A 25,253-nucleotide genomic window follows, 5' to 3' on the forward strand; every position below is an offset into this window, starting at 1 on the left:
AACTTGAGTGCGAAGAATAACCCATGTTTCTAGGTGAACTATATGCATCGATCTATCATAAATCGGCTACAAGTCATGTTTTGCAGTAGGAAAAGACAGTTCTATAATACTGTATTGGTTTCTTGGTCAGTCTTACAATCCATGATTGGGTTTTCAACAGGAATGTACAAATTTCTTTTCAAGAAATGTTCATTCAATACACACTCATTCAGTACACATTACTTTCAGTTTCATAGACGAGTAATGTATTATTCAAAGCAGCAACGGCGTACAGAAATTGCCAATCAGATGGTGATCGCAATGTTGATACCGATGAAATCCATCCATTTTGGCTTTATTTCAGTTCGATTCATTCTTAATTCAATTACGGCCACTTGTGGTTATCAAGATATTCCACCTTTTGCAAGTGGTTGCGCAACCATTTGTAGTCGTATTCTCTTCTCCTCCTCTCTGTGTGGAATTATCACTACAAGTTATCGTAACACGATTTACCAGGAATGTAGCGGTATCATGTGGCGCCGTGTTGTTCCTACAGTTGTTCCAGTAAGTACTGTATACAAGGAAACGATAAGATAATACATTGAAGAATGGAAGTGCGTGTGATCGCTGACGCATAAATGCGAGCCATGGCCATGATTGGTTCATTACGCTTGGTGTCAATGCGCCTTTGTTTATTAGGCAGCTTGGAATTATCTTGCAAGGGATGCGTGATTAAAATTGATAGTGGAATCCCTGGCGATACCGTACTGTACTGTACTGTACCGTCACGTCCATGCCAAGGTTGACAACTGCGTTAAAAACAAAACAAACTGAGCACAAGTGATCATTTCGCGCTGTCAAGCAGTGAAGGAGGAAGTTTTGCTTGCTAGGATTAATTCATTGGTAAGTAATTGGATAGGACTTTTAATTTTTTCATGAGCAGTAGTTGAATCCAACTTTTTCTCAAAGTAATACTTGGATCAATTCCATGAATACTTTTACAAATTAATTTTAATGTCATGTCAATGAATATACCTGGTAAAGTTGAATTTTCAGTGGGAAAGTGATCTATCATCCAAAAATGGTAAATGACTAGTTTAGTTCTCGTGTGTTCCATTCCAAGTGGCAATAAACAGCTTTTGGTAGTCTACTGTAGTCTGTTAGCAGATTTTATTTTTTTTTTCACCAAAGCCGTGGATAGTATTGTACTTGCGGCATGACTTATCATAGCAAAGGCTTATGGACTGAATAGCAATACTGCTATTTATTTAAGCATTTATGATGCGACGAGTTCATGGATCATGTATAAATAGTAAAGTAGTTGGATAGTAAAATTTTGCGCCGATATTGCTGCTCTTGACATAATTGACTTACGCACAATAAGCACAACTTGCTCCCCCAAAAAGTCCATTGATTTTTATCACAGTTTCGACATTGAATTACTGTTCCATATTTCTACTTAGAGTAATGAAGTATTTTGTGAATCCTTTTCTACATATGGCTCTTCACAATCAAATAGCTTGCGTGCTCATAATACAAGATTTCTGAATAGGTAGTTGACACGAAATCAAACAAAATGGACATTTCCTTTTACTTATTCTGTACTCAAGATCGTGTTGTAAAATTCATTGATTGATTCACTACAACGAAAAGTTCTTCTCAAGACAATGATATTGGTGCAAACCACTGGCTGACTTGTTCAATAAGTCCGTATAGTATCACATTGGTCACCAACGATTTTGCTTTCAACTGCCTATTATTCACGTTATCAATACAGGCTGTAGCAGCAGCTTCAGACAATTCACGTGAATCGCGAAGCGCAGAGATAAGATCGTTGCGCGTCAAAATATTGACTCTGCTTGAAGCGCACACCTGTTACCAAGTTTTCATTTCATTCTAATGATTACCTACAGTCTACTTTCACTTACTTTGTTCTGAACAACGAGTGTACAGTGTACAGTGCATACAGTAGGTACTGTAGTGTTATAGACGTACAGTACTGTACTTTAGCAAGGAGTACTGGTACCGCACAGTACTGTGCAGCAATAAAGTACTTTTTAAACGGACTGTTAGAACGCTTGAGCGCTTGCATAGCATGTAGAAGGCATAATTTCTGTCTACCATTCTGTTAGAGGCCTTGTGCAGCAAGAAGAAAGAAGTTTTGGACTAACTTAATTCTAATACAATGTAAGGGATTAGATGGGCAATGAACATTATACTGAAAAGATAGGATCATGGAAAGGACTCGTTTGCCGAGATAGTAGAGCTCTTTCAATTGGTGTTGTTATTCCTTATTGGAGGGAGGCGATCGTGTTGAGAGACAATTTTGGACATTTTTAACATGTCAGGGATACAAATAGACACCTACGTTTTCCAGATTTGTGTACAACATACAGAGAAATCCGTACTGTATAGTCTGTACCCTATTGTTAGTTTACAGAAATTGTTGCAATGAAACATCTACTTTACTATATATTTACATAGATTACGTATTCGCCTTCTCTGTGAATAATGATATAATTTGACGTAGTAAAAACTATAGCTTTTGTTTATTTCTAAAACTCATTAGATCGAAATAGTAAGTCGTAATGGTTTGACGTTAATTAACGCATGCCATTATACATTATCGGCTGGGCTTAGGGCATGATTATAATAATTTTATTTTAACAGTAAGTAAACAGTTGATACCGAACATGAGAAGCTGAAATTATTTACGGCATTGTACAGTATAGTACATGAAGTATTAAATACATGCTTTCAAACTGTACAATACAATAAATAAATAAATTTTATAGTACAGATCATATTATAGTATAGAAAAGCCAATAGTATCTTCGTTGTGTACATTCTTGGAATGGAGTCATATACTGATAGAGGTATTTATCTTGGTTATAGTACGATACTGATATTGGAAAGAGATGAATGTTTGATTGAATAATATTAAACCTGGGTATTAGACTTCTCGTGGATTTACAACTACAATATTCTATTACGTTTCTTAATAATAATCTGCAAATGCGTTGTTAAAAATACTTCAAAGGCTGGTTTTTAGATGAGAAATTTTTGATCCTTGCTACAGTTACTAAATGGCTAATACCATAGCTGATTACCCGATATTAGAATACCAATCAAACAAAATTTCACTTGCTTATCTTGTACGATATGATATTGTGATTACATCTAGACGGAATCTTTATTATTACTTGCATGAAAGTTTTACATGGTTTTTTCGTAAATACTCCTAGCATTCTCCTTGTTATTGTACTGTACAGCCTGTAAGCTTGTAAGAATGAGCTACAGTAATAAACCATTACTGACTGCTTTGCACTGAAAGCTCGTTATGCAATGTCTGAAGAACATGAATAACTTAAAATAGTTTGTACAATTCTGCGAGGTAGAAGAATCCGTGGCATCACTCAATTACTGTATAGTTTCGTTGCTACTACATTTTACCTTATGGCTGCGTGAAATTCCTCTACCAATCTGAGTAATAGATAACAGATGGCTTTTCTTGTAGTTCGGAATGTTGTGGGCTTTACTACAATCTGTCACTCAAACAACTCCCGAAAAAGGATGTAATCTTATCGTGCCTTATTGATTTAGTTTATCAACATTTATTCGTGAATACGAGTAAATTACATTGAAGTATGGTTGAGAAAATCTTGTGCATGAGCATATATATTTATATTTATTGATTATTGAATTTATATGATTGAATTGTGATATGATCATTACTCGCGTATTTGCTACTAGAATATATACACAAGTTGAAACGGCTAAATCAACGTTATCCACTAGCCTCGTCGTAGTAAAATAGGGCTGAGTAGCGTTAGTAATTTAAAAATGTAAAATAGTTCGCTTACAGGACTAGGAAATTTAAAACTCAGTAGCCGTTCAAAGCTACCTTTTTTGTATCATGTAGTTACGAAATGGTGTTTAAATACCTTAATATCAATGCTAAATGCAGGTCAAGACGATTGATTTACTGGTAAGGCATGGCTAAGAGCACTGGATAAATAAACGAATGATTTGCACAGCAATAATTTCAGAACTGATCAAGTTTATTTAACTGCGAGAAACGTATAAAATGATAAACAACAAGAATCGGTCTTGCTTTCGAACTTTGGAGTACAGTATGAGTACTTTCTAAAGAATGACAAAAAATATACTTACAATCATTGAAGAAATTTTCTACTGTAAACACTTTTTTGTGAAATCTTCTATGTTTACAAACATTCGTTCCCTACCGGCATAGATGTTCTACTGTATAATATGATATACATACTAAAATTTTTATTTATATCCAATGTGTTATTGATTATCGTAAGTGATATGTAGATTTTTGATACTACCTGAAAATATTCAGAAAGGAATGCAGTGATACGGCTTCTGATAGATGGTGATAATTAATTTGCGTTGATATTAATGCTCGTATAAACTACGGAGAGGATGTATTGCATTAGTTATTTTTATTAATTAATTCGATGCAACTATAATATAATCATCATGACAAAAGAATGTAACCCATGCTATGGACTACTAGAAAAGTAACCGTAATGTTCCTTTCTAGTGGTCCATGTCCATACTGACTTGATTTTACGGCTGCACTAAAAAGCTGAAATGAATGATCATTGGTTTAGCGAAAATACGTAAGCTGCCAAGTTTTTGTCTGCAGTAAACGTATTGTCTTCTTGCTTGTTCTGCTCATCTTCGTTCCAACCCTATTAGAATGTATTAAAATAGTTACAAGTTCACATGACACTAATATTAGCTTACGGAATTTGTAATGTGATAGATAAAACTCCCGAAACAATTTTGTTAATTTAAGAAAATTTTTTAACTGACAGGAGTGTGGAAAGATGGGCCGCACCTATCATTCTATCTTTGCACTTTATTGTATTACATCTTGCATTAATTAATTAATAACCTTAGTATAATGTAAAGTAGCAAATATAATTTAACGGAGACGTTTTGGTATTATTTAATGCTATCATAACAAAGGATCATTAAAAAGTAATTAAAATTTCAATTACGGAAATCACTATATATTCGAGCGTTTTTGTTATTATTCTTTAGAATCGTTTTACCCTTGTGCTGTGGGGATCATTTTAACCGAAGTCGAAGAAATTCATTAAGAACTTTTTCTGTTTCGAATCGCTACTTGAAGTTTTTTCACTTTTCTCTTTCGTCAAAGGTACGGTAATTCATAATTTACTCTCTTTGCTTTCGTTCATGGTTTACGATTCATATAAAGCCTGAAAGCAATTTTTCAAATGTCCATTCCTGGAGTTTTTTTAACTTCACCACATCGTTTGCTAAAAGGCTGAATCAACGCCTAGAGTTATGTAGTGAAATATTTGCCTTTGATCAGCTACTATATCTGTTTTTGCTTACAAAGCAGGCTGATAGAACATTCATTTTACATCGATTAAGTAGCTCTATTTCAGTATAACAACATTTGAACGGGTACTTTAATCCTTTTGGACACGTTTTTATCTCATTGTAGGCAATTTACTCAACATTGATTGCCCAACTGTCTTCATTTATTATGATTTTTCATTTCAAATTGTAATTTCTCCATAGTCAATTCGGTAGGGTTTATATATTTAACCTGCGCTAAAATATAGAAATTTACTGCATACTCGTATATACAGCATGTCATGTTGTGCATGTCCGTTGTTTTTCAGCATTTGACAATAAATTGACTGGTTGCCGCTCCTTAAGATTTCAATTGTTTTGCAGTAAGACTTCCGTCCAGTTTGCTATTTGTACCTGCCTAAGAGTACTCTATCTACGACGCCCTAGCTGTCCTTTCTAAAGCTTTGCCCATTACTAAAGCTCATAAATCTGTGCACGCCCTAAATTAAGAGCATGGGATGTAATTATGTGTGTATACTGTCCTATATAATTTTTATTATTACTATATTATAATAGCATATACATACTGTACAGTACGTATTTATGCATAACAGACGCTTACAATGACGTTCTATTTTACCGCCGGTCCCACGATAGACAAATGCATTAAGAAAAAGTTTACATTGACCATTCACTAGATGGTATTACCAACTACAATGCAATGCAAAATAGCTATTGAATGTTTACACTGCACTTCTTAGCATTTCGTCATGGACTTTATTATTCCCAGATGATTTTAAATTACTGTAACAGTAAATTATTCATACTATTTTATACAATATGCTACGTCCAATTGTTTACAACGGCAATGTTATATAAGCTCAACATTATGCGTCATAGTGGTACAGTCAAAAAATATTATTGTTTTACCGTTTATATATCAGTTACTACTACGATACACTAATTCTAACTTTTATAAACCATTAAGCTAAAAATGCTAACTTTCGCTTGATATATAGTAAATTGTTTGCTGGAGTTCCCATGTAGGGCATTGTAGCGCTTGCGTTATTCCTAGATGTTGTTGTTTATACTATACTGCACTGTATCTAAATGATTGCATTGATTTGTGTTAGTACGAGTTAAATGAGCGATTATTCTGTAACTACAGTTTATCATGGAAACTAAAATTAGTATTAGTGAATAGTGCTAGTGTAGAAATTACTCGTCACTCACAAGCATTGTTAAGAATTGGACCTTCGAATACAACATTACTATTACATTATAGCGCATTGTGAACTACAATTGTAAAAATAGTATGTTTGATTAAATTGTAGTGTTATTATTAGTCGTTTTAAGCTTGGACATTCATTTGTAATCGTGAAGCTGTTCGTTGTGCATATTAGATTAATAGTTTCGGTCATCTGGTGTGATGCTGAGTTACAATTTATGCTCGGTTTGTTTTGATTTTGGAATATTGACAGTTTCAGGTGGCTATTTCCAATGCCATGTAGTATATTGAGTTTAGCGGACACTGGCTTTTTATTTTAAAATTTGACTGGGAAGTTGTGTCAGCAATATCCTACACAACACAGTACGCTTGCGTATGATAGCGCTTTGTAGCCTACGAGCAATTCACTTACCGGTTTCATCATTACACTATTTTTAAAATATAGGTTTATTATAGCTTTTTAGATTACAATTCTTTATACATCAATTAATTTACGAATACCATGTCGGAAAAAAAAAAGTATATCGAGGAAAATGGAGAAGAGGAGACGGAACGTGGCCACTGGGGACACAAAATGGACTTTATGCTGTCTTGCATTGGTTATGCTGTAGGTCTTGGTAATGTATGGCGATTTCCATACCTATGTGCTGCTAGCGGAGGAGGTAAATAATAAAAGCTACATTATTTTCTTACGTAAACTGTTTAGAGTTTAATGGTATATCATAGTGTTGTATCAAACATTATACATGTATGAGTTTAATTCGTGGTAGAAATATACCTAGATATAGTTTTATCAGCTCCTTCGACGTAAATTGCTTTGGGTTCGAGATTCACAATTCCTATCATTTGATTATACGATGTAGGAGCTTTCCTTATTCCGTATTGTACCATGTTAATCCTTGTCGGAATACCTATTTTCTTTATGGAACTTGCAATTGGCCAATATACGCAAGAGGGACCTCTTAAAGTATGGGAAAATCTGTTTCCTTTACTGAAAGGTGCGTTATCATTAAATGGTTATTTTACAAATGTTTGGCAACGATCTACAATTGCAGACTCGGATAATTTATGTTACTGCATGTTTAAAAAGTGATGAACTGTTTCGTCGATTTTATATACTGAACAGGCGTTGGTTATGCTATGCTGGTGTGCTCTTTCGGTGTTGGTATTTACTACAACATCATCATTGCTTGGTGCTACTACTTTATGTTTGCATCTATGCAAGATCCATTACCTTGGGCAAGTTGCAATCATACATGGAATACCGCAACCTGCCGTGTGAGTGTAGTACGATGCCCTGCAGCTAATGCAACCGCGGCCCCTACCACTATGATTACTAGAGCAATTAACGCTACTAAAGCTCCTTGCCTCCCGATTAATGCACCTGTAACTACACCTAGTGAAGAATATTGGAAGTAAGTTGCTGGATAATCAATAATTGAAAATATGAATTCTTGAACGATGTAGTACTACTTAATTGTTGATATAAGAGAATGCGATCGTAGGTTACTACATTTAGTGAAATTGCCAGTAGTATTACAATTCTAAGTGGCGACAGTTGGATACCAAACCTGTATTTCAAAATTTCTAAAAGGGAATAATTTTTGATTTTAGTCGTGAGGTATTAAAAATTAGCTCTGGAATTGGTCAACCTGGTGAAGTTCGATGGCATTTAGCTTTGTGTTTATTGTTGGCTTGGATTGTAATTTATTTCTGTATTTTCAAGGGTATTAAATCATCTGGAAAGGTATATGCAATATTAATAATGCATGTTGATGCAGAATCATCTTAATTAATATCTCAGTTTCCTAATTAACCGTGTTCTTTTGGGAATGAAATAGGTCGTATATTTCTCGGCCACCTTTCCTTACGTCGTGCTTGTAATTTTATTAATCCGTGGAGTAACTCTTCCAGGCCATTTAGATGGAATTCTGTTTTATCTAACTCCTAGATGGGAGAAACTTGGGGATGCGAACGTGTGGGCATCTGCGACTACACAAATTTTCTTTTCGCTTAGTGTAGGTTTTGGAGGTTTGATTACTATGGCCAGCTATAACCAGTTTTATAACAACTGTTTTAGGTAATGTTTTACATACACGGTATATCGTAAAATTATACTAAATCATTTTTGTGACGTGCTTAAGACAAATCGTTAACTTATTACACGTACTGCTTTAGGGATTCTTTAACAGTATCATTGATCAACTGTGGCACCAGTTTCTTTGCTGGTTTTGTAATCTTTTCAGTTGTTGGTTTCATGGCCTATGCTTCTGGTAGACCAGTTGAAGCAGTTGCAGATCAAGGTAAGGGAATAATTAACTCTTTGACTAGTTAAATTGTAGCATTTTAGAAATCTGTATCAGTTTTTGATTTGCCTACCATCAATTTTTTTGTCTCGTTGTATAGGTGTTAGTCTCGCGTTTATTGTTTATCCTGCCGCTGTAGCTCAGATGCCTGTATCGCAATTATGGTCAATTATATTTTTCTTTATGTTGATAACCCTTGGAATGGATAGTCAGGTAGGATAGTATTTAGTAGTAGCGTGTTGTCGACTTACTGCTGGATATGTAACTTAGATATGCAGAGTATTACTATGCTAACATCGATGGCTTTGTCTAAATTGAGGTCTATTTTATATTACTGGAATTGTTATAGATGATTATTGGCTGATCTGACTTTTAACTATGACTAAGTGAAATTTTTTTCTTTTAATTTTAAAGTTCGCCTTCATGGAAACTATTATTACTGCTGCCGTTGATGAGTATCCAGCTGTATTAAGGTCAAGAAAGTGGATTATCAGTATGATTGGCTGTTGCCTTATGTATCTATTAGGCCTTCCTTGCGCAACACAAGCTGGCGCTTACGTAGTACAATTGTTGGACGACCACGTTGCCGGAATCTCGTTATTGATTTTGTGCATCTTCGAATGTATTGCTGTTGGTTGGGGATATGGTAAGATTGTGAATTATACTGTAACCAAACTGTTGGAACTGATTACTGTGAAAACTGTCTTAGTAACATTTTGAATTTGAATTAATGCATATATAGGCGCATTTAGGCTTGCCAAAGACATCGAAAAAATGATTGGTTATAAACCATTTTTGTATTACTGGTGGATCTTGTGTTGGAAGTTTATTTCACTTGGCACTCTTTTGGTAGGTTGTTTAATCGTTTTAAATACGATTATAACGCAAATGGATTGTATCTGCTCAAATTTTGATGTTAATTCTCTGTTCATTTTGGATATTTAGTTCGTAACTGTCTTCAAGATTGTTGGATATACTCCATCTTCATACGGTGGAAAACCTATGCCTGCTTGGGCAGATGGTGTTGGATGGTTTACTGCGTGCTGTTCCATGGTATTCATCCCTGGAATTGCAATCTTTAAATTATTTACCGCAAATGGCTCTTGGAGCGATGTAAGATATAGCTAAACAATCTACAATTATTCTGACCTCCTGTATCGTAATGTACAAAAAATGATTTCGCAAACTAAAATGGTTATCTTCTACTGACAGCGATTTAGAGAATTAACAACACCAAGAGATGATAAGTTTGGTGATTTGCAAGTGAGCTACTTAGAACACAAGATCAGAAAGGAAAACGTTACTTTGGCAGAGCAAAATGTGTAATATTTCAATTGGTTGTCTATTTGATTTGTTCAGTTAGTTATCAGCTACCGAATTTTTTGAATGCTCATCGATTGCTGTAATTTATGGCATGTATTTAAGAATTATCTCTTACAACCGTAAATGATATTACTCAACAATATATAAGCAAAATGTTTAATTTTGAATATACCCCATTTAGCATCCCATTAAAATTAATTAAAACTATTTTACTTGATATGGTGGAATCTATTCTTGATGATTTTGTAAATGCCATATTCGTTTTCAGTAACGTTAATATAAAAATATGAAATTAACACTTCACATACCCCAACGTATAACCGTGAATAACACTTATCAAAGAGATGAGGAGTTTACCGGATGATACAAAATACTTTTACTTCAAAAGCGGTGTGGTTGACACGACACCTGTTATTTGTATAGTTAGTAATGAGCCAAAGTTCTATTTTAAAGCGGTTTACCCCTGGCTTCAATTTAAGAGCTATTTGTTAGTGGAAATACTTCCTTCTTTGGCAACGATCTACCTAATGGCTAATAATGTTGTCGTATTTTGAGAGAAATATTGCAACATTCTTGATTTATGAAGTGCTAATTAAGTTAAAGTATTGCTTTTGGTTCATACGCTGCTGTAAAATTATAGTAATCACTATGTTAGAGGATGGCTAACTTAAAATTTCATCGAAATGACTATTTTTCAACAATAAAGGTTGATTATTAATATGGAAGCAGTTGTTTGTTTTAGTTGCTTGATTATGCTGTGACTTAAACTATTGACGGAATTGTAAAGCAGCTCTTATTTAACGCTACGGGATAAGTAAACTTGCCTGTAGGTAATTGCAATTAGCTAATGCATACGGTGAAATGTCGAATCACATTTTTTATCACTTTCATAACAATAAATGACTAGTAATTCATAGTAGTGCAATTTAAAAAGCCTTATGTGATACATACCATGTGACATGTACTTTGCAATATATGTTATGGTTGTGATTACGTGATATAGCAGCAGTTCTGAGCGATAAGATATTACAGTTGCAAATTTACGCCACAGCCAAAGTGTGTGCTATATATAGTGTAATTTATTTCGGAAAATATGAAAGCCACGTAATATTTTTACTTGGGCGTTATAATACAAATCTGAATGATGCTTTAGTTTTCAAGAGTACTACAGACGTTATTGGGCATTATGTAATATGCTATAAAACGAGTCTACAACCACTCTAAGTCAAAATTTCATTTAGTACCGCTATAAATTAGTTTATAATTAAATATAGCGTTCAGTTGTGATACCCGATACTGTATTAAATGTATGAATCCTTCTAGAGATATAGAGATGAAATATAGCAAGTGTTATAATTGAAACTAGCGAAACCAGTGAAAAATTTCCACGGAATGTAATGCTATTTTAAGTTAATAGTTGTAATAGAGTTAAGAGGTCCAAAACTCCTTGATATTAAAATATATTAGCTAATATGAAATTTAGTCCTATATTATATTCGGTAACATTTAAAGTACTGCACTATATACAATACGTTAAGTGAAAGCTGCACGATGTTTTATCCTAGTCGATCATTTCCATTTAGCAATGTAGCCTTAATGCTGATATTCTTTAACGCTCGCGCCCTTGATAAAGCAGAGACTACTAAACAACAGTGCTAAAAGAGAGAGTGACTGTCAACGACTTTCGTCGGCCAAAATGCGAAGGCTAACTATTTATCAGTCCCTAGTTAAAGCGACATGTACAATAATTGTCTATATTTACAATACTTTGTCTGTTAAGTTAAGACTACACGAAAGTAAGATTGAAAATTTAATTTGGTTTAATTCATTCATAAAGTTATAAATTACAGGCGATTCGTTATGTGTATATAAAGTTATATGCTCAGTCTGGAAAATTGTACATGTGCAGTATTGCATGCGAAGTATAACGAGCGATGGGTCTACCAGTAATTAATAATAATTAATAAAATACGCATATGCATTATCATTCTAGGCTAACTTCAATTTTTAATAATTCTGCTTGATGATCAAGTGCGATATATTAATTTAGCATACGGAGAATTAGATAATTAGCCTGTGCATAAAAGACGCCGTCTGGTAGTGAATAGTAGCCAAAGCACTTGTACGATTGGATAATTCTAGTCACTAAGTTTAGAGTGAATGAATGTTGGTATGATACTTGTCCAGAATTGTCTAATCATGCAATTGATACATCAGCTGCTTCTTATTGTATTGTAAACTGAAAGTATTCTATAATTATAATATGAAAGTAATTTAATGTATTTAAAGATGATACTTCAATAGTATAGACTAAAGTGTCGTGATCGATAGCAACTCACAATTTCGGATTTTTTTCTTATTTATGAGAAAGTTTTATTTGGATACTTTCGGTCAATAATTCAGTAGTAATGCTTTATGCAGTTGTTGCTCGTTAATAGTACTGGTAATTAAAGATTACAATGAAAATTATAATATCTAATTGATGATATTATGGGAATTATGATTTATTGTAATAGCCTTTCAGCTATCGCGCGGAGGCTACACAGGTATCCGGAAATGAAAGCAAAGTTTAGAACGTTAATTTTATTTTTACCGTGGCTATCTAATGTAAATAGGAGAATTTAGAGCAAGATAGATTAAATCCTGCTATATTTTTAGGCTTTAATACCGTTTCTGATTAATAAATTTTGCTTTTATTCTGCTATAAATTCAATGAAATTTCATGTTACAGCATGCAACTATCCAACTTTTAAAAAAGATGCGTAAAATATTAACTTTGTGGTATGACTCTGCTGCTTAACTATTATTGCTTTCGTAGTAATGATGAGTCATGATAGCAACCATAAATTCATTGCACGATAGATAATTCTTACATTTTAACCAAATTGTAAGACTTAATCTCTGCCAAATGGTTAATAACTGGCTCTAATCACTACTCTTGTAGCGAAAATACTTTAGTTCAGATGTTGAACTGGAGTCACTTTTACTCATATAATTTTTCCTAAAATAATTGTTGTTAAAAATAATGATCTTAATATTCCAGTTTACAAAAGTTAACTTTAAATTAATTGCTTGGGCTATTTACATACTATTTTCGCATTCTGTAGGTGTAAAATTATTAATTTTAGTATAATGATAAACCCTGGATATTTTGTATGAAATAAGATTTCGTTAAACTTGAGCATTAGCAAAATTTCGTCTAATTAACAGCTATTACAACTTACTGCACTTACTCATGCTAACATGTAATGTAGAAACTGTTTTCATATTATCACACCGAATAATCCATGCTAATAACGAAATCTCATAGGTCTTTTAAATTAAGTAATCTTTACATGGAATTAAATGACTAGTTAACAATATACGCCAACTTCCTTCTACGAATTTACAAATAAGTAACATTTCCGAAAATTTATGTATAATAATAATTTTAATTCATCGATATCCTGTCCGTCTTACGCCAGCTAAAAGTTACAAGTCGTGATTTACTCTTTATTAATGAATAATTTGAGTGTACTATTAGCGAGTCACAGCATTGCTTCTCTTATATTTATTTAACCTTAAGAATAAAATTACATTTCTGTACCGGTGCAACATCATTTATACAAGTTTTACTTATACAGTAGTAACGGCTCTTAAATGATTACTATTGCTTGCTACTAATTCTTCAACGCTGTAATTTACCGAAAAGTAGCAGTATTGCAACAATTGTTATTACGTTATGCATCATTGTACCGCAAAATGAAGATTTTCCTCTCAAAATTGCTGTTGGGAAATAAATTACTGCCATATTCAAGTAGTATAAATTATAAAATTAATCTTACTGGAGGCAAGAGTGATAGTAGTAAGCTGTGGTGAGAGTGTGTAGTGCAGCCCCAAATATAGCTTAGATTACTATTATAAGACTGTACGAGAATAACTTAACTTGTAAGCTAGAGTGTAAGATTGTGTAAGAGTCTATTTGTAGAAGATGTTTACAGTACGTATTGTAGCGAATCTATTAAGATGTTTATATAAAGATCTGAGATATAAATAGATTTGCGCTAAGTATGCTAGTACTGTAAGTATTGTATTGTAATGCTTTAAATAGACGCGCGAATTATGAATAGATTGCGCGATAGTAAATTTAGATCTGATCTTGCGACTTAATGGGCAAGATAAGATTTGTTACAGTAAAAGCATTCTGTAACTAATCGTATATAAATCGTGAATTTTGCTGTAATAAGTAGATTGTCAGATAGTCAGATAGTCCTTGGTAGTTAGACGAACCTAACTTCTGTAATAAAGTGAAATTTGCAAGAAACTGTACTTCTTGATTTATTGTTTTGAAGATCACTTTATCACAGAGTGATAGTTTAATAGCTACTCAAAGCGCAAAAAAAGCCTACTTCGCTTTATTTTCTGGCCTCATAGACTGTCGAACTTATATTAGGACATTACTCCGTTATAACTAGTTCTCTTTCTATTATAAAATATTTCGACATTTCATTACTTATGATAGTGAATAATTAATAAATTATTGTGATCAATTAAAAAGAACACGTGAACTTTAACTTATGACATATCAAAGTCTTACGACTTCAGCTGTAGACATGTCTGCTTCTAAAAGCTCACCTTAGCTCAACTTAATATCTTCGATCATATTTCATGAACGAACATCCATGAATGAGGTAGCTACTCATGAACAAAGTAGTAGAGGTCTTGCTCTAGTCCATCGGTATAATATCTTATTGGGGATTGCAGAAAATACAAACGACGATATTGTCTATTTATTACGTTAAATTCGAATTTTAATCAGTACAACAATCTCATGATTAGCTAACTAAGTACTGTACAAAGGTATAGTTTTTCCAATATAATTGGCAGCTATTGACTGTGATCAAGTCAAAAATATTCTAACAGGTTGTGATAGTATTTTATGAGATACATTATGCAAGAAATTGTCCAGTTGCTACTATAAGTTTCGATATAAAGATATCTTGATATTAATAGCATATAATGAGAATATTGCGTAGATAAATCATACAGCATTTTATGATGCTTCTTGCTAGAGATAGAAATCTTGTCGTCATCAAAGTAGTCAGATTAATCACCGTTGATAGTCCAGGTAAATTACCGTACTATTAAGTTCACTAAGCGCAAAAGTGACTAGTTACTATTATAAATTATAACGTAAAAACATCAAGTCATTATTATAGGAGTAAAAGAATCTTACTGCACTAAAAACAGCGGTTTATAGTTCCTGAAACGTTCATTAAACCTCAAATCTATAAGTAATATCATAAATTTAGAATTAAAGATGATCACTTACTATTAAGGTACAGTAGGTAGTAATATAGCGCCGCCAAAGATACTTGTTGCAAAATATTTTATGATTAGTGAAATCGAACAGTCACGGGCATAATTTCTAATTGATGCGCAAGTAGTTACGAATAGGTATAATTATATTTTATAAATTTATATATTAAGCGTGAAATCATTAACATTATTATAAATTTTACTCTAACGATATTAATATATCAGTAAAAACTTTTGCTCTAGGTAAAGCGGGATCGCAACCTATAACTTTTTTCCTGCGCGAAATTGATTAATTATTACTACAAATCTCGAATTAGAAAAAGTCTAAATTCTATTTATTTAGAAATAGAATCTTGCTACCGTTAAATCGTATGACATTTAATGATAGCTAGTCACTAATGAAATAGTGAGAAAGCATTGCTACGCGTCGTATATAATTATATATATACATAATTTTTGAATTTTGGAGGTCAAATCTTTATTAAGTTATAATAGTAAGAAAATCTTGCTACAGATGTAGTCTGTAGCAATTTATTACGTCTGTTACATCACTTAAGTGTGCAATTGATCATATACTACTAACGATATAAATTTCGAATAAATGGTAACTTGGCATTAATAAAGTAGTACCGTAAATTCTTGCCACAGGCGGACCGTGGGTACTGAGATAACATATAAGACAACACATTATACTGATAAAACTTTAAAATAGGATTATTGGTATTTCAAATATGATATTTAAGTCTTAGGTTCTCTAAAGATGAGCAAGAATTGACAGATCATAGCTGATATAATATCCTCTAGAAATCTATTGTAATTGCCCAGATATGAAAATTTGATTTCTGCTTCAGATACTATCAAACATATAGAGTCATATACAAGCTTTGCTGATAGTGTTTTAAACATAACATTTCGCTACGATATGCTGCGATATTGACGACACCACAAAGTGTATTTAAAATATGGATTTTAGTAATCTATAGATTTCTTATACGTCACTCTAGTCGAAGTTATTCACCCAAGATAACGATTACTTATATTTTTATTTAAGTTATAAATCAATTATAAAAATATTGCTTTTACCTATAAAGATTAATAGAATTGCCACCAACTGATGGATATTTTACATTTTGCCTTATTTTTATTCCATTTAGAATTCCATGGTACCTAATATCCCAATTTAGTAGCATAGCATAATTTATGTACCCTTGTACATTCATGTAACCGCCAATTCAAAGGTTTGGGTATGAAATTTCACAACTACAGCCACTATTCACATATATTTTCTAATAACGTCACTACTAAATCATTGCAATACACGCTATTAGTAGTATACAAGCATAATGTATGCACTGATAGTTGAAGTTGTACAAAATATATGTTGCAGTCATTTCTAAACATGGATAATAAAAAGTCCTCGATTTTGGAGTAGTAATTGAGATTATGTTACGAAAATGTTATAACAATTTAATCTATTGCTTATTACAATTAATATAAAATAACGGTAGGTATTCTAGTGATTATTTAATAGTAGAAAACTAATGGTACGTTGGCTACAATGCATATTTGTAACACATTCTTGAAGTTTAAAATTTAATACTAAAACTTTAATTAGCAGATGCGAAGTTAGTAATCAACTAAAATTGGACGAAAACAACGACAGCGTCCTGTTTAAGCCAATTAAGTATTTCTAATAACTCTCTCTTCGTCTAAAGACAAGCTAGTCTTCCATTATTTATTAAATAAGTGTGTCATTGTCGATAAATCAGATCAAGTATTTATTTGCATACTTAAAACATCAGTAAGGACCTATCATTTCCGTTCATTTCTTCAATTTTATCAACTATTAAAAATCTGCAAAAATCACTTGTTTAATAAGAGATAGGTTATGTATGTACGAGTATGTGGTTTAAAGTGTATGGTCTCATTCTTACACTGTCTACCAGCATATGTAAATCTTGTATGCAATCTTATGCATACTTATCGTTTAACTGCAAGCTACGAGTAGATGCAGACAATATTGTCAAGTTTTCAATTAATTTTCGAATTTTTCAAAAGTTTGACGTAGTAGTTCAAAACATGTTAGTACTGCCTAGAATGATAAATTATCTTCTTTTCGCGTTTATGACTAACCCTACTAGCTTGCAATAACTATAGGAAATAGCATTTATCCTATACACGTTTCGATGCTATTACATGTCCTAGATCAATATTTTATCCATCAATTCTGAGAAATTCGAATATATCGTTACAGTACTCGATTAGTAGATATCTCTAGAATTAATCATCCTGTATGCTCATTTAGGAAAACGATCTTGAGCTGTATTGAAGTTAACGTATGGAAATTGATGAGTTTATTTTAAATTAATAGAATCATTGAGTGAGAAGTAAGATCGCCTTAGAGATGAAGAACACTACTACTCAGTATATATCCAAAGTAGAAATGTGTGAAAATACTTTGAAGTAATGAAGATTAGAATTCAATTTCAATAAAGTATAACTTATCCCACGAATGACGACTGGCCATCCTAACCGACTGGAGCAATGCTTCCGTAGTCTTTATTACTATTTCAATTATGAACGAGGGCTGAAAATGGCTTAGTAGTGCTTATTTTATACGTAATGTAATCGTTGTTACATGAAGAATCCTAATCAAATTTCCGTTGTATTGGATTGTTGAATTAATTTCATAGATTATTTAAGGGTTTTGGAGTAACCTACATACTAGTTTTAGGCGACAGTGATCATCTGTAGGTACAATATAGTGATGTTAAAAGATAATCAAAATGATAATTTAGCAGGTGATATTGTGATGATTGGTAGATGAAATTGAATAGGGTTGTTTTGAATCTTTTATCATGTATTTAAATTAGGGAGAAAGATTGCAAAGCAAGAAGATATCAGGGATGAATTATTTCTTTCTTATTTCAAACGTATTATTATTTTCTAATTCAATGCAGGAATGCTTTAGCCATGAATAATATAAAAGAATGGAATGAATTGACAATAAATAAAGTACATTCCACAAAAATAGTATGACTGTTCAATAATATTATGTCTGGATAATAGACATTGGATCTTTCAAATAGAACATAAGTTGAAGACCAATGTCAACATAACAAAGCTATGATTCACACAATTGATTAATTTCCATGCATACCAATGCTAATTTTATCAGTTCTACCTTAATTAAATTGATGCCAATTTGATCAGTGCTGCCTTAATTAAATGGATCTGGAATACTGGCATTAATGAATGATAAGAATGATCTGAAAGCATTGATGGTCAAAGTTATCCGTAATTATTCTCCTCTTCACTTGTCCATGCACCACGATGGAGCTCTAACTCATACAGTTCTGATAAAAGGAGAGTTTGTTAAGATAAACGTTGGTAAACCAATTGATTAGTTTCAATGAGGCATCAACAATTCTACAGGTATTTGTGATGATTTCTTTCCTGTAAAAGATGTCGAATTCTAGTAGACGAATAATGATGGAATCAGTGATGAATATACAGTCTAAACCGCTATTGCGTTATGGATTTAACTCCTGTACCTAATATGAGTAAGGGCACCATCTGCTGAGTGAGAATGGAAAAGAGCGAACATGACTAAAAGAGTTTCCTTTCTAGTGTACAGTCTACTCCTTAAACTGTTGATCAACATAAGTAATTGGTAATGTAATCATTTATATTTATCTTCTCCATTAGTAAGCATTGACTTTATGTTGAACAACAGTCTTCTGTTTTTCCTGACCTATTTTCTAGCACATAGTTAATCAATCGCCTAATCGTATGTTCCATTGAGTCTAAAGTAACTAGAGCTCTTTTACTTCGTTATCATCGAAAGGTGCTATAAGGGTAATTATTTAATCATTCATGACGTATAGTATTTAATGCAAAATTTAAAGAAGGGTATATCATTAATTTTCCCTAATATTTATTACTAATCTACCATATAATGTACAATGGTATGGTTCTTTGTCAAGAATTTCATGTAATTTCTGATAAAAGTTAAGGTATGCGTAAGTTTATAGCTGAGTTTAGGATAGTGGCTTAAATGGACAGAACGTAGTGATTAAAGTGATATCGAACTTATCGCTTACACCATCTGCTTTATTGATGGCCGCGATATTATAGTTGTGGACTGCTTCAAAATGAATCATATCGGTCTATCAACAAAATACTGTAGGTTGATTTGGATACTCTTTCCATCTATTCCTGCTAGTCAGAATCAGTATTTACTGGCTTCTAAAACGGTTGAGGACGATTAAGTAATTATGATATTGATCTGAATTATTGTAATCTGAATCTATGCGTATGTTGTCTATTTTATTTAGACGGATGGATTCAGTTATCATAAGCTGATCGCTATTTCAATGATAGAGTAGTTGAAGATAGAGAGTCGTTTAGTTCTCAATCTGGGCTTGTACCCCAGGGTTAATAATAGTTCATTTTTTGGGTGCGAAGATGATATCTTCTTGTCTTTGTGACTGTATCTTGATGAATTTCTGTAAAATTGAAGGGCGGATTTTCAATTTTGAATTGGATTGCAGTTATCCCTCACGATTGTAATATCTACGTTAATGAAAGAGCAGTTTGAGAATAATTTTACGATCGTCCGTCTGGACTTGTATCCTAACATGGAAAATAGTCCATGGTAGAAATAATATATTCTATAATTATTGCGTCTACTGCAGACGTGATCATTTTTGAGCCTAAAAAAATTGAATTGACGTCGGATTAAATCATCTCGCTATTGAGATAACTTGAAAGGTAACGATTGAATTGAAGTAAAAATGAATCAACAGACTCCATCATCCCTACTGAGTGCATCCAGTAGGAGGGCATCGCTGAATAGATAATAATGAATTTAAGTGGATGTGGGGCTCTATTCTAGTTCAAGAATAGCATTCTTTCTACCGTAGTTAAGTTGGCAAGGAATTAATATTACGTTAGTGCATCGATAGGATGATCGATCGCTGAGAAATGCCGGACAATATGGTCGAAAGCACGTGATGGTACAATTAAATAAGGAAAAGGCGTTAAGAAAGCTGTTAGCAATAGTCACACTGTTTTTGTCATCATCATTAAGATTGTACTTGACTTCCTGGCCTATCAGCTTCTAACCCGATAGAAAGGAAGAAAGGCGTAGTAAAAGCGTTTGTAAAATATTAAAATGGATGGACAATAGCATAACCCGTTGCGACACCAAGCAATGCCCTATTGAAAAAATAGTAACTACGTTTCAACAGTCTGCTAGAGGCAGTGTGGACTATTGTTGATGTTGATGTTATCCAATATTTAAAAAGGATGTATCCCTACGTAGCCAAAGGCAACCATCGACGTCACGGGGACATAGTAATAGCAGGTGCAATGGTAATTATTTCAATCAAACGATATAATAAGGGATTTTTGCTGGCACGGATTATTTATTCTTAGCGTTTGTGACTCTCGCGGGCCGCGTCGCTTGATACAACGGAAATACAAATTTTAATTCCTTTCGGATACGAATACTGCATCGTCAACTACTCCATTCTCTCTTTTCTTCTTATCCTATCGTTCAAGGTAACTATTCCCAGTTAGGAATGAGTGATTGAATGTAATCATCGTTGTTTATCGTACAGTCTAGTTTGTATCTGTATTATTTTTATAATGTTGATGACTAGTTAAGCGAGCTTGAGTCGCTTGCTAATGTTTACGTTTTTTCCCTCGTCTTAAATGCTTCAATTTGCCGTCATGGGTGTTAATCGATAATTAAGATAGATCGATATTAATTTATATGAAACGATATTGCTTGTAGGCAATTCGATCCAATAGGTATTTTAGCTTATTGCTCTACTTATCTTCTCTGTTGGATCGAATTAAAGACTTGACTAATGCAGTGAAAATTGCAATATTTATATATTTTCACTTTAAGTTAGACCTATCAAAGGAAACTGTTCTACGGTGGGTAAGAGGACAATATTATCCACCGTATTTGAAAGTTTGTTAACCTAGGGATAGATAATTTCAAACGATAGTAGCGCAAAGGGAACTACTTATGTTGATAGTAGTGCTAACGACAGCTTTACAAGTTTAGAATTATTCTATCGTACAATAGAGTGAAGAAGAGGCAATATTTTCTTTCCTCCTTGGAATAAGTTATCCTTTTAAGAAGCTTTTTCCCGACGCAGTTGTAGCGTAAACACTACATTACCTATCGATTTTGTTACATCTTTACCGACACTATTTTATGCGCGCTTGTACACAATTTGGGCATAAATCGCCTTGGATAGGCTTTTCATTCTTGAATAATACAACAAGAACTTTATCCTCTCTCCTCAATCAATCTAGAACAAAGATAAATTGTTTCATTTCATATATTTTCTAATGAAGAAATTGACACTATTTATCTGGATAGGATAGCAAATTTTTTTTGTTGTCAAGCTCATCTTTTACCGTAGAAAATAAGCATTCTATATTCTTGTCAACGTGGATAAAATGATTGTCAAGATGTTGATGGCTTCTAGAAGGATGTAATATTGTTCATCTTTTCAATCCCTATTTAACCAATGTGATCGTTGAGCACGTGAAATTTTGCTACTCTACTACCTAACTACAATTGAAAGACAACCTATCGCGTTAATTAGTGCATCGACATCGTTGATACCTATCCTCCGGTGGTAATTTAGTGTTGAGCATAAATTAGCCGCAATAAAATGGGTATAAAATCTAATTAAAGTTTATAGCATCGTAAAAATGGAACTGATCTATTAAGAAATTGCAAGATCTGTCTTTTTCATTCTTGACAACGGACCATATGTTTAAATCATTCCAATCAAGCCTAAATTCGATACAGTATACGAAAGTAATTCCATCTCAAGTTCGATTGTACCGGCAATGTAATTGAGACAATAATGGACATCCATTTTCACTAGTAAAATACAGAAAGGATCATGTTGAAGTAATTTATATATGGTCATAACGATTATTCTTGGTGATTGAATGTTTTTGCCCAAAATGCCAGTTTTATTAATCATTTTCCACCATTTTTGATGTTATTATTGTGATGTTTACGAAAACCCAAGAGTTTCACTAATAAGCTATAGTACATCCTCTTGATTGCTCTATCTTTTATATTTATTCAGTAAATAAACGGGCTATGCATACAAAGTTGATCATTGACTGTTAATCAACGTATTCTGCCATGGTATTAGCCCCCTTGATATATAGAGTTACTTGATTTTTAGCTTAGTGATTGCTATTTCATCCGATGATTCATGTAGATAACACGTATCGCCGTGAAAAAAAAAAAAATTTAGCTTCCCGTAGAATATCCGTTGTGTGGGTTATTTTCCGTCATTGTAAATTTATTTAAGCATCACTTGAGGAAGGAAATCCATAGGAATAACCTATAAGTAATTTATATGAAACTATTAAACGAATCATTGGCTATTTGTCCAAAATGATGCTATTTTTGATCGCATCATGGTGAAGAGTTACGCTAAGCTCGAGAACAATTCGATCTAACGGCTCTCTAACCTAATTTAAACTTTGTAACTATCAACACGATTAAGCGCTTTTCTAGCCGGTTTACGTGGTTGCTAACCCCAAGTACAGAGTAGCAGTAAATGGCCTACAATACTATAGGACACTGTTGTCCAAGTTGCTTCTGTCTCATCGACACTACTGCTCTTGTAGTATTTATTTTGCCCAATAATGTCGCCAACGATTTATTTTTAGAGTTGGCCCAATATGCCTCAATTTGATGAATTTCGCCCTAACTCTATTCTTGTCCACAATAAAAAACAACATCACAATAGCCATGTAACGTTCTAGTTTTTCAACTTTTCAATAGCATATTACCTTGTTTTCATTACAATCATCGAATGGAGTAATAACATTGTGAAGTAAAAGCGCGCCAATGTTGACCATGGGGTGCTATTATGGCTGTTGTAACTGTTGTTTTAAGTCTACAAATGGCAAATTTTGTCTACGTTGATAATTGCCATTCAGAGTAATTGTCTTGCAAATTGCATGGAAGCCATAGAGAGCCTGAAGGGTGATTTTCTTCAAGACGCTTTGACGTCATGGAAGGGAGGGAAAAACACATGGTTTAAATTACTATGCTTAGTCATAGATTAATTCAACTTGAATAGCCGCTAAAAGGATTACTACTTTAATTTCAATAAGAATCGTTAGCACAAGAATAGCACACTTGGACATTGAAAGGAAAGACAAGGCCAACGCCTAATCAAGAACGATAGCAATACTGTATTCTATTGTAAGACGCGAAAAATTACAATTCGGTACTTATTCAACTCCACATGGTAAACATCACGATGAGACTAATGAGTCAAGATCGATTGGATCCTATATTTAATGGCAATCGAAATGCGTTTCTGTACTTATTGACGCAAATATTATAAACACAATCAGGCTAATAAGTCAAGATCGATAGCATACTATATTGATTAATGGTAGTAAAAATGCATTTCTGTACTTGTTGACTCGATAGCATAGACAACTTGAAGAGATTAAGGAGTCAAAATCGATAGGATACTATTTTTAATTGCAATAGAATTGCATTACTATACCGATTGAATTCGATAATCGAACAGCTCAACCCGAAGAGACTAAGAAGTCAAAACCTATATCATTCAATTCGATATCATGATCTACACGAATGAGACTAATTTGGTAAAGATCGATAGGTACTCTATTCAATTGGAATACGCGTAGAATTGCATTTCTGTACTTATTGACTGTGAAGTCGATATGATGAATAACACGATGAAAATTATTAAACTCGTGGAATGATCAAATTTATTTATTCAATGTCAAGGGAAAACAGAGTACGTTCTTCATTGATTTGTTATTTTGAGTCAAGATCAAATTGAAATTGTTGACCTTATCGATCGAACAGATCATAATAACATTGTCAATTATTCAAGATTAGAGGAGGGAATTTGTATTTATTCTCCTCACTATTTTAAGAGTAGTAAGGAGATTGCTTTGCTATTTGATTTTTCATGCATAACTAAATAGAATCCACTATGATAATATAGAAAATCATTTCAGACACTTATGTACAGTATCATGTTATCCTTTCACGGAGAAAGAATGACTAATTTAAATAGTGGACATCCGGTCATAGTATGATATTACCCCACTATTCTACAATGCCATCTGAAATTTCCGTCCATGACTACCTGGACATAATATCGTTAGGTTTAGTAAAAGGATTTTATCCTTAGTCGTAGAATTGATCAAAGAGGAACCAATACAGCTGTCTTTTAATAGCATATATACGAAAATTCACATCAACGACAACTTGAACTTAATGTTCTTCCTTGTGAAAAAAAGAATGAGATCGTTTGTTATACTGCCAATTAAAGAATAGAGTTTCAATTTGAAAAGGAGCATCAAGATGGCGTAGACTTGTATTTATTCTGACTATTGCAATACCATCTGCTAATTCTATTGCTATCTTTTCAAATGGCACTGGTAGTATATAATTACATTTTCATACTTTAGCTACAATGATTCGATCTATCAAGACCATATTCCTACCTTGATCCATAGAACTAGCTAGAATAAGTGAAATGTGTGCAATTTTTATACAAACTAATCGGCGATTCGAATGACTAGTTCACACTGAGCATTGTCCTACTTTCAATATTTTTACAAGATCAGCCAATATCGTTTTTCAATCAATTGTAATTATAGTATAGTCATATCGTGTCGGTTTTTGTTGATTAGATTTGAAAAGATAATTAAAC

The 25,253-nt window shown here is 33.1% G+C and overlaps 1 protein-coding gene across 1 annotated transcript; it reads left to right on the forward strand.

The window, feature by feature from the left end:
* Positions 1-7,067: 7,067 nt before the first annotated feature.
* On the forward strand, positions 7,068-12,218 carry TRIADDRAFT_50950 (uncharacterized protein; the record flags this gene model as incomplete). Its single annotated transcript, XM_002116795.1, has 13 exons — positions 7,068-7,227; positions 7,429-7,563; positions 7,692-7,980; positions 8,180-8,312; positions 8,407-8,645; positions 8,744-8,868; positions 8,972-9,084; positions 9,286-9,517; positions 9,614-9,720; positions 9,817-9,984; positions 10,084-10,134; positions 10,583-10,584; positions 12,188-12,218. 13 exons carry the CDS (start codon positions 7,068-7,070, stop codon positions 12,216-12,218), a joined length of 1,785 nt encoding a protein of 594 aa, XP_002116831.1.
* Positions 12,219-25,253: the final 13,035 nt, after the last annotated feature.

The sequence above is a fragment of the Trichoplax adhaerens genome, genomic scaffold, assembly GCF_000150275.1.
Source record: "Trichoplax adhaerens TRIADscaffold_18 genomic scaffold, whole genome shotgun sequence".
In the NCBI taxonomy this organism is placed as follows: domain Eukaryota; kingdom Metazoa; phylum Placozoa; class Uniplacotomia; order Trichoplacea; family Trichoplacidae; genus Trichoplax; species Trichoplax adhaerens.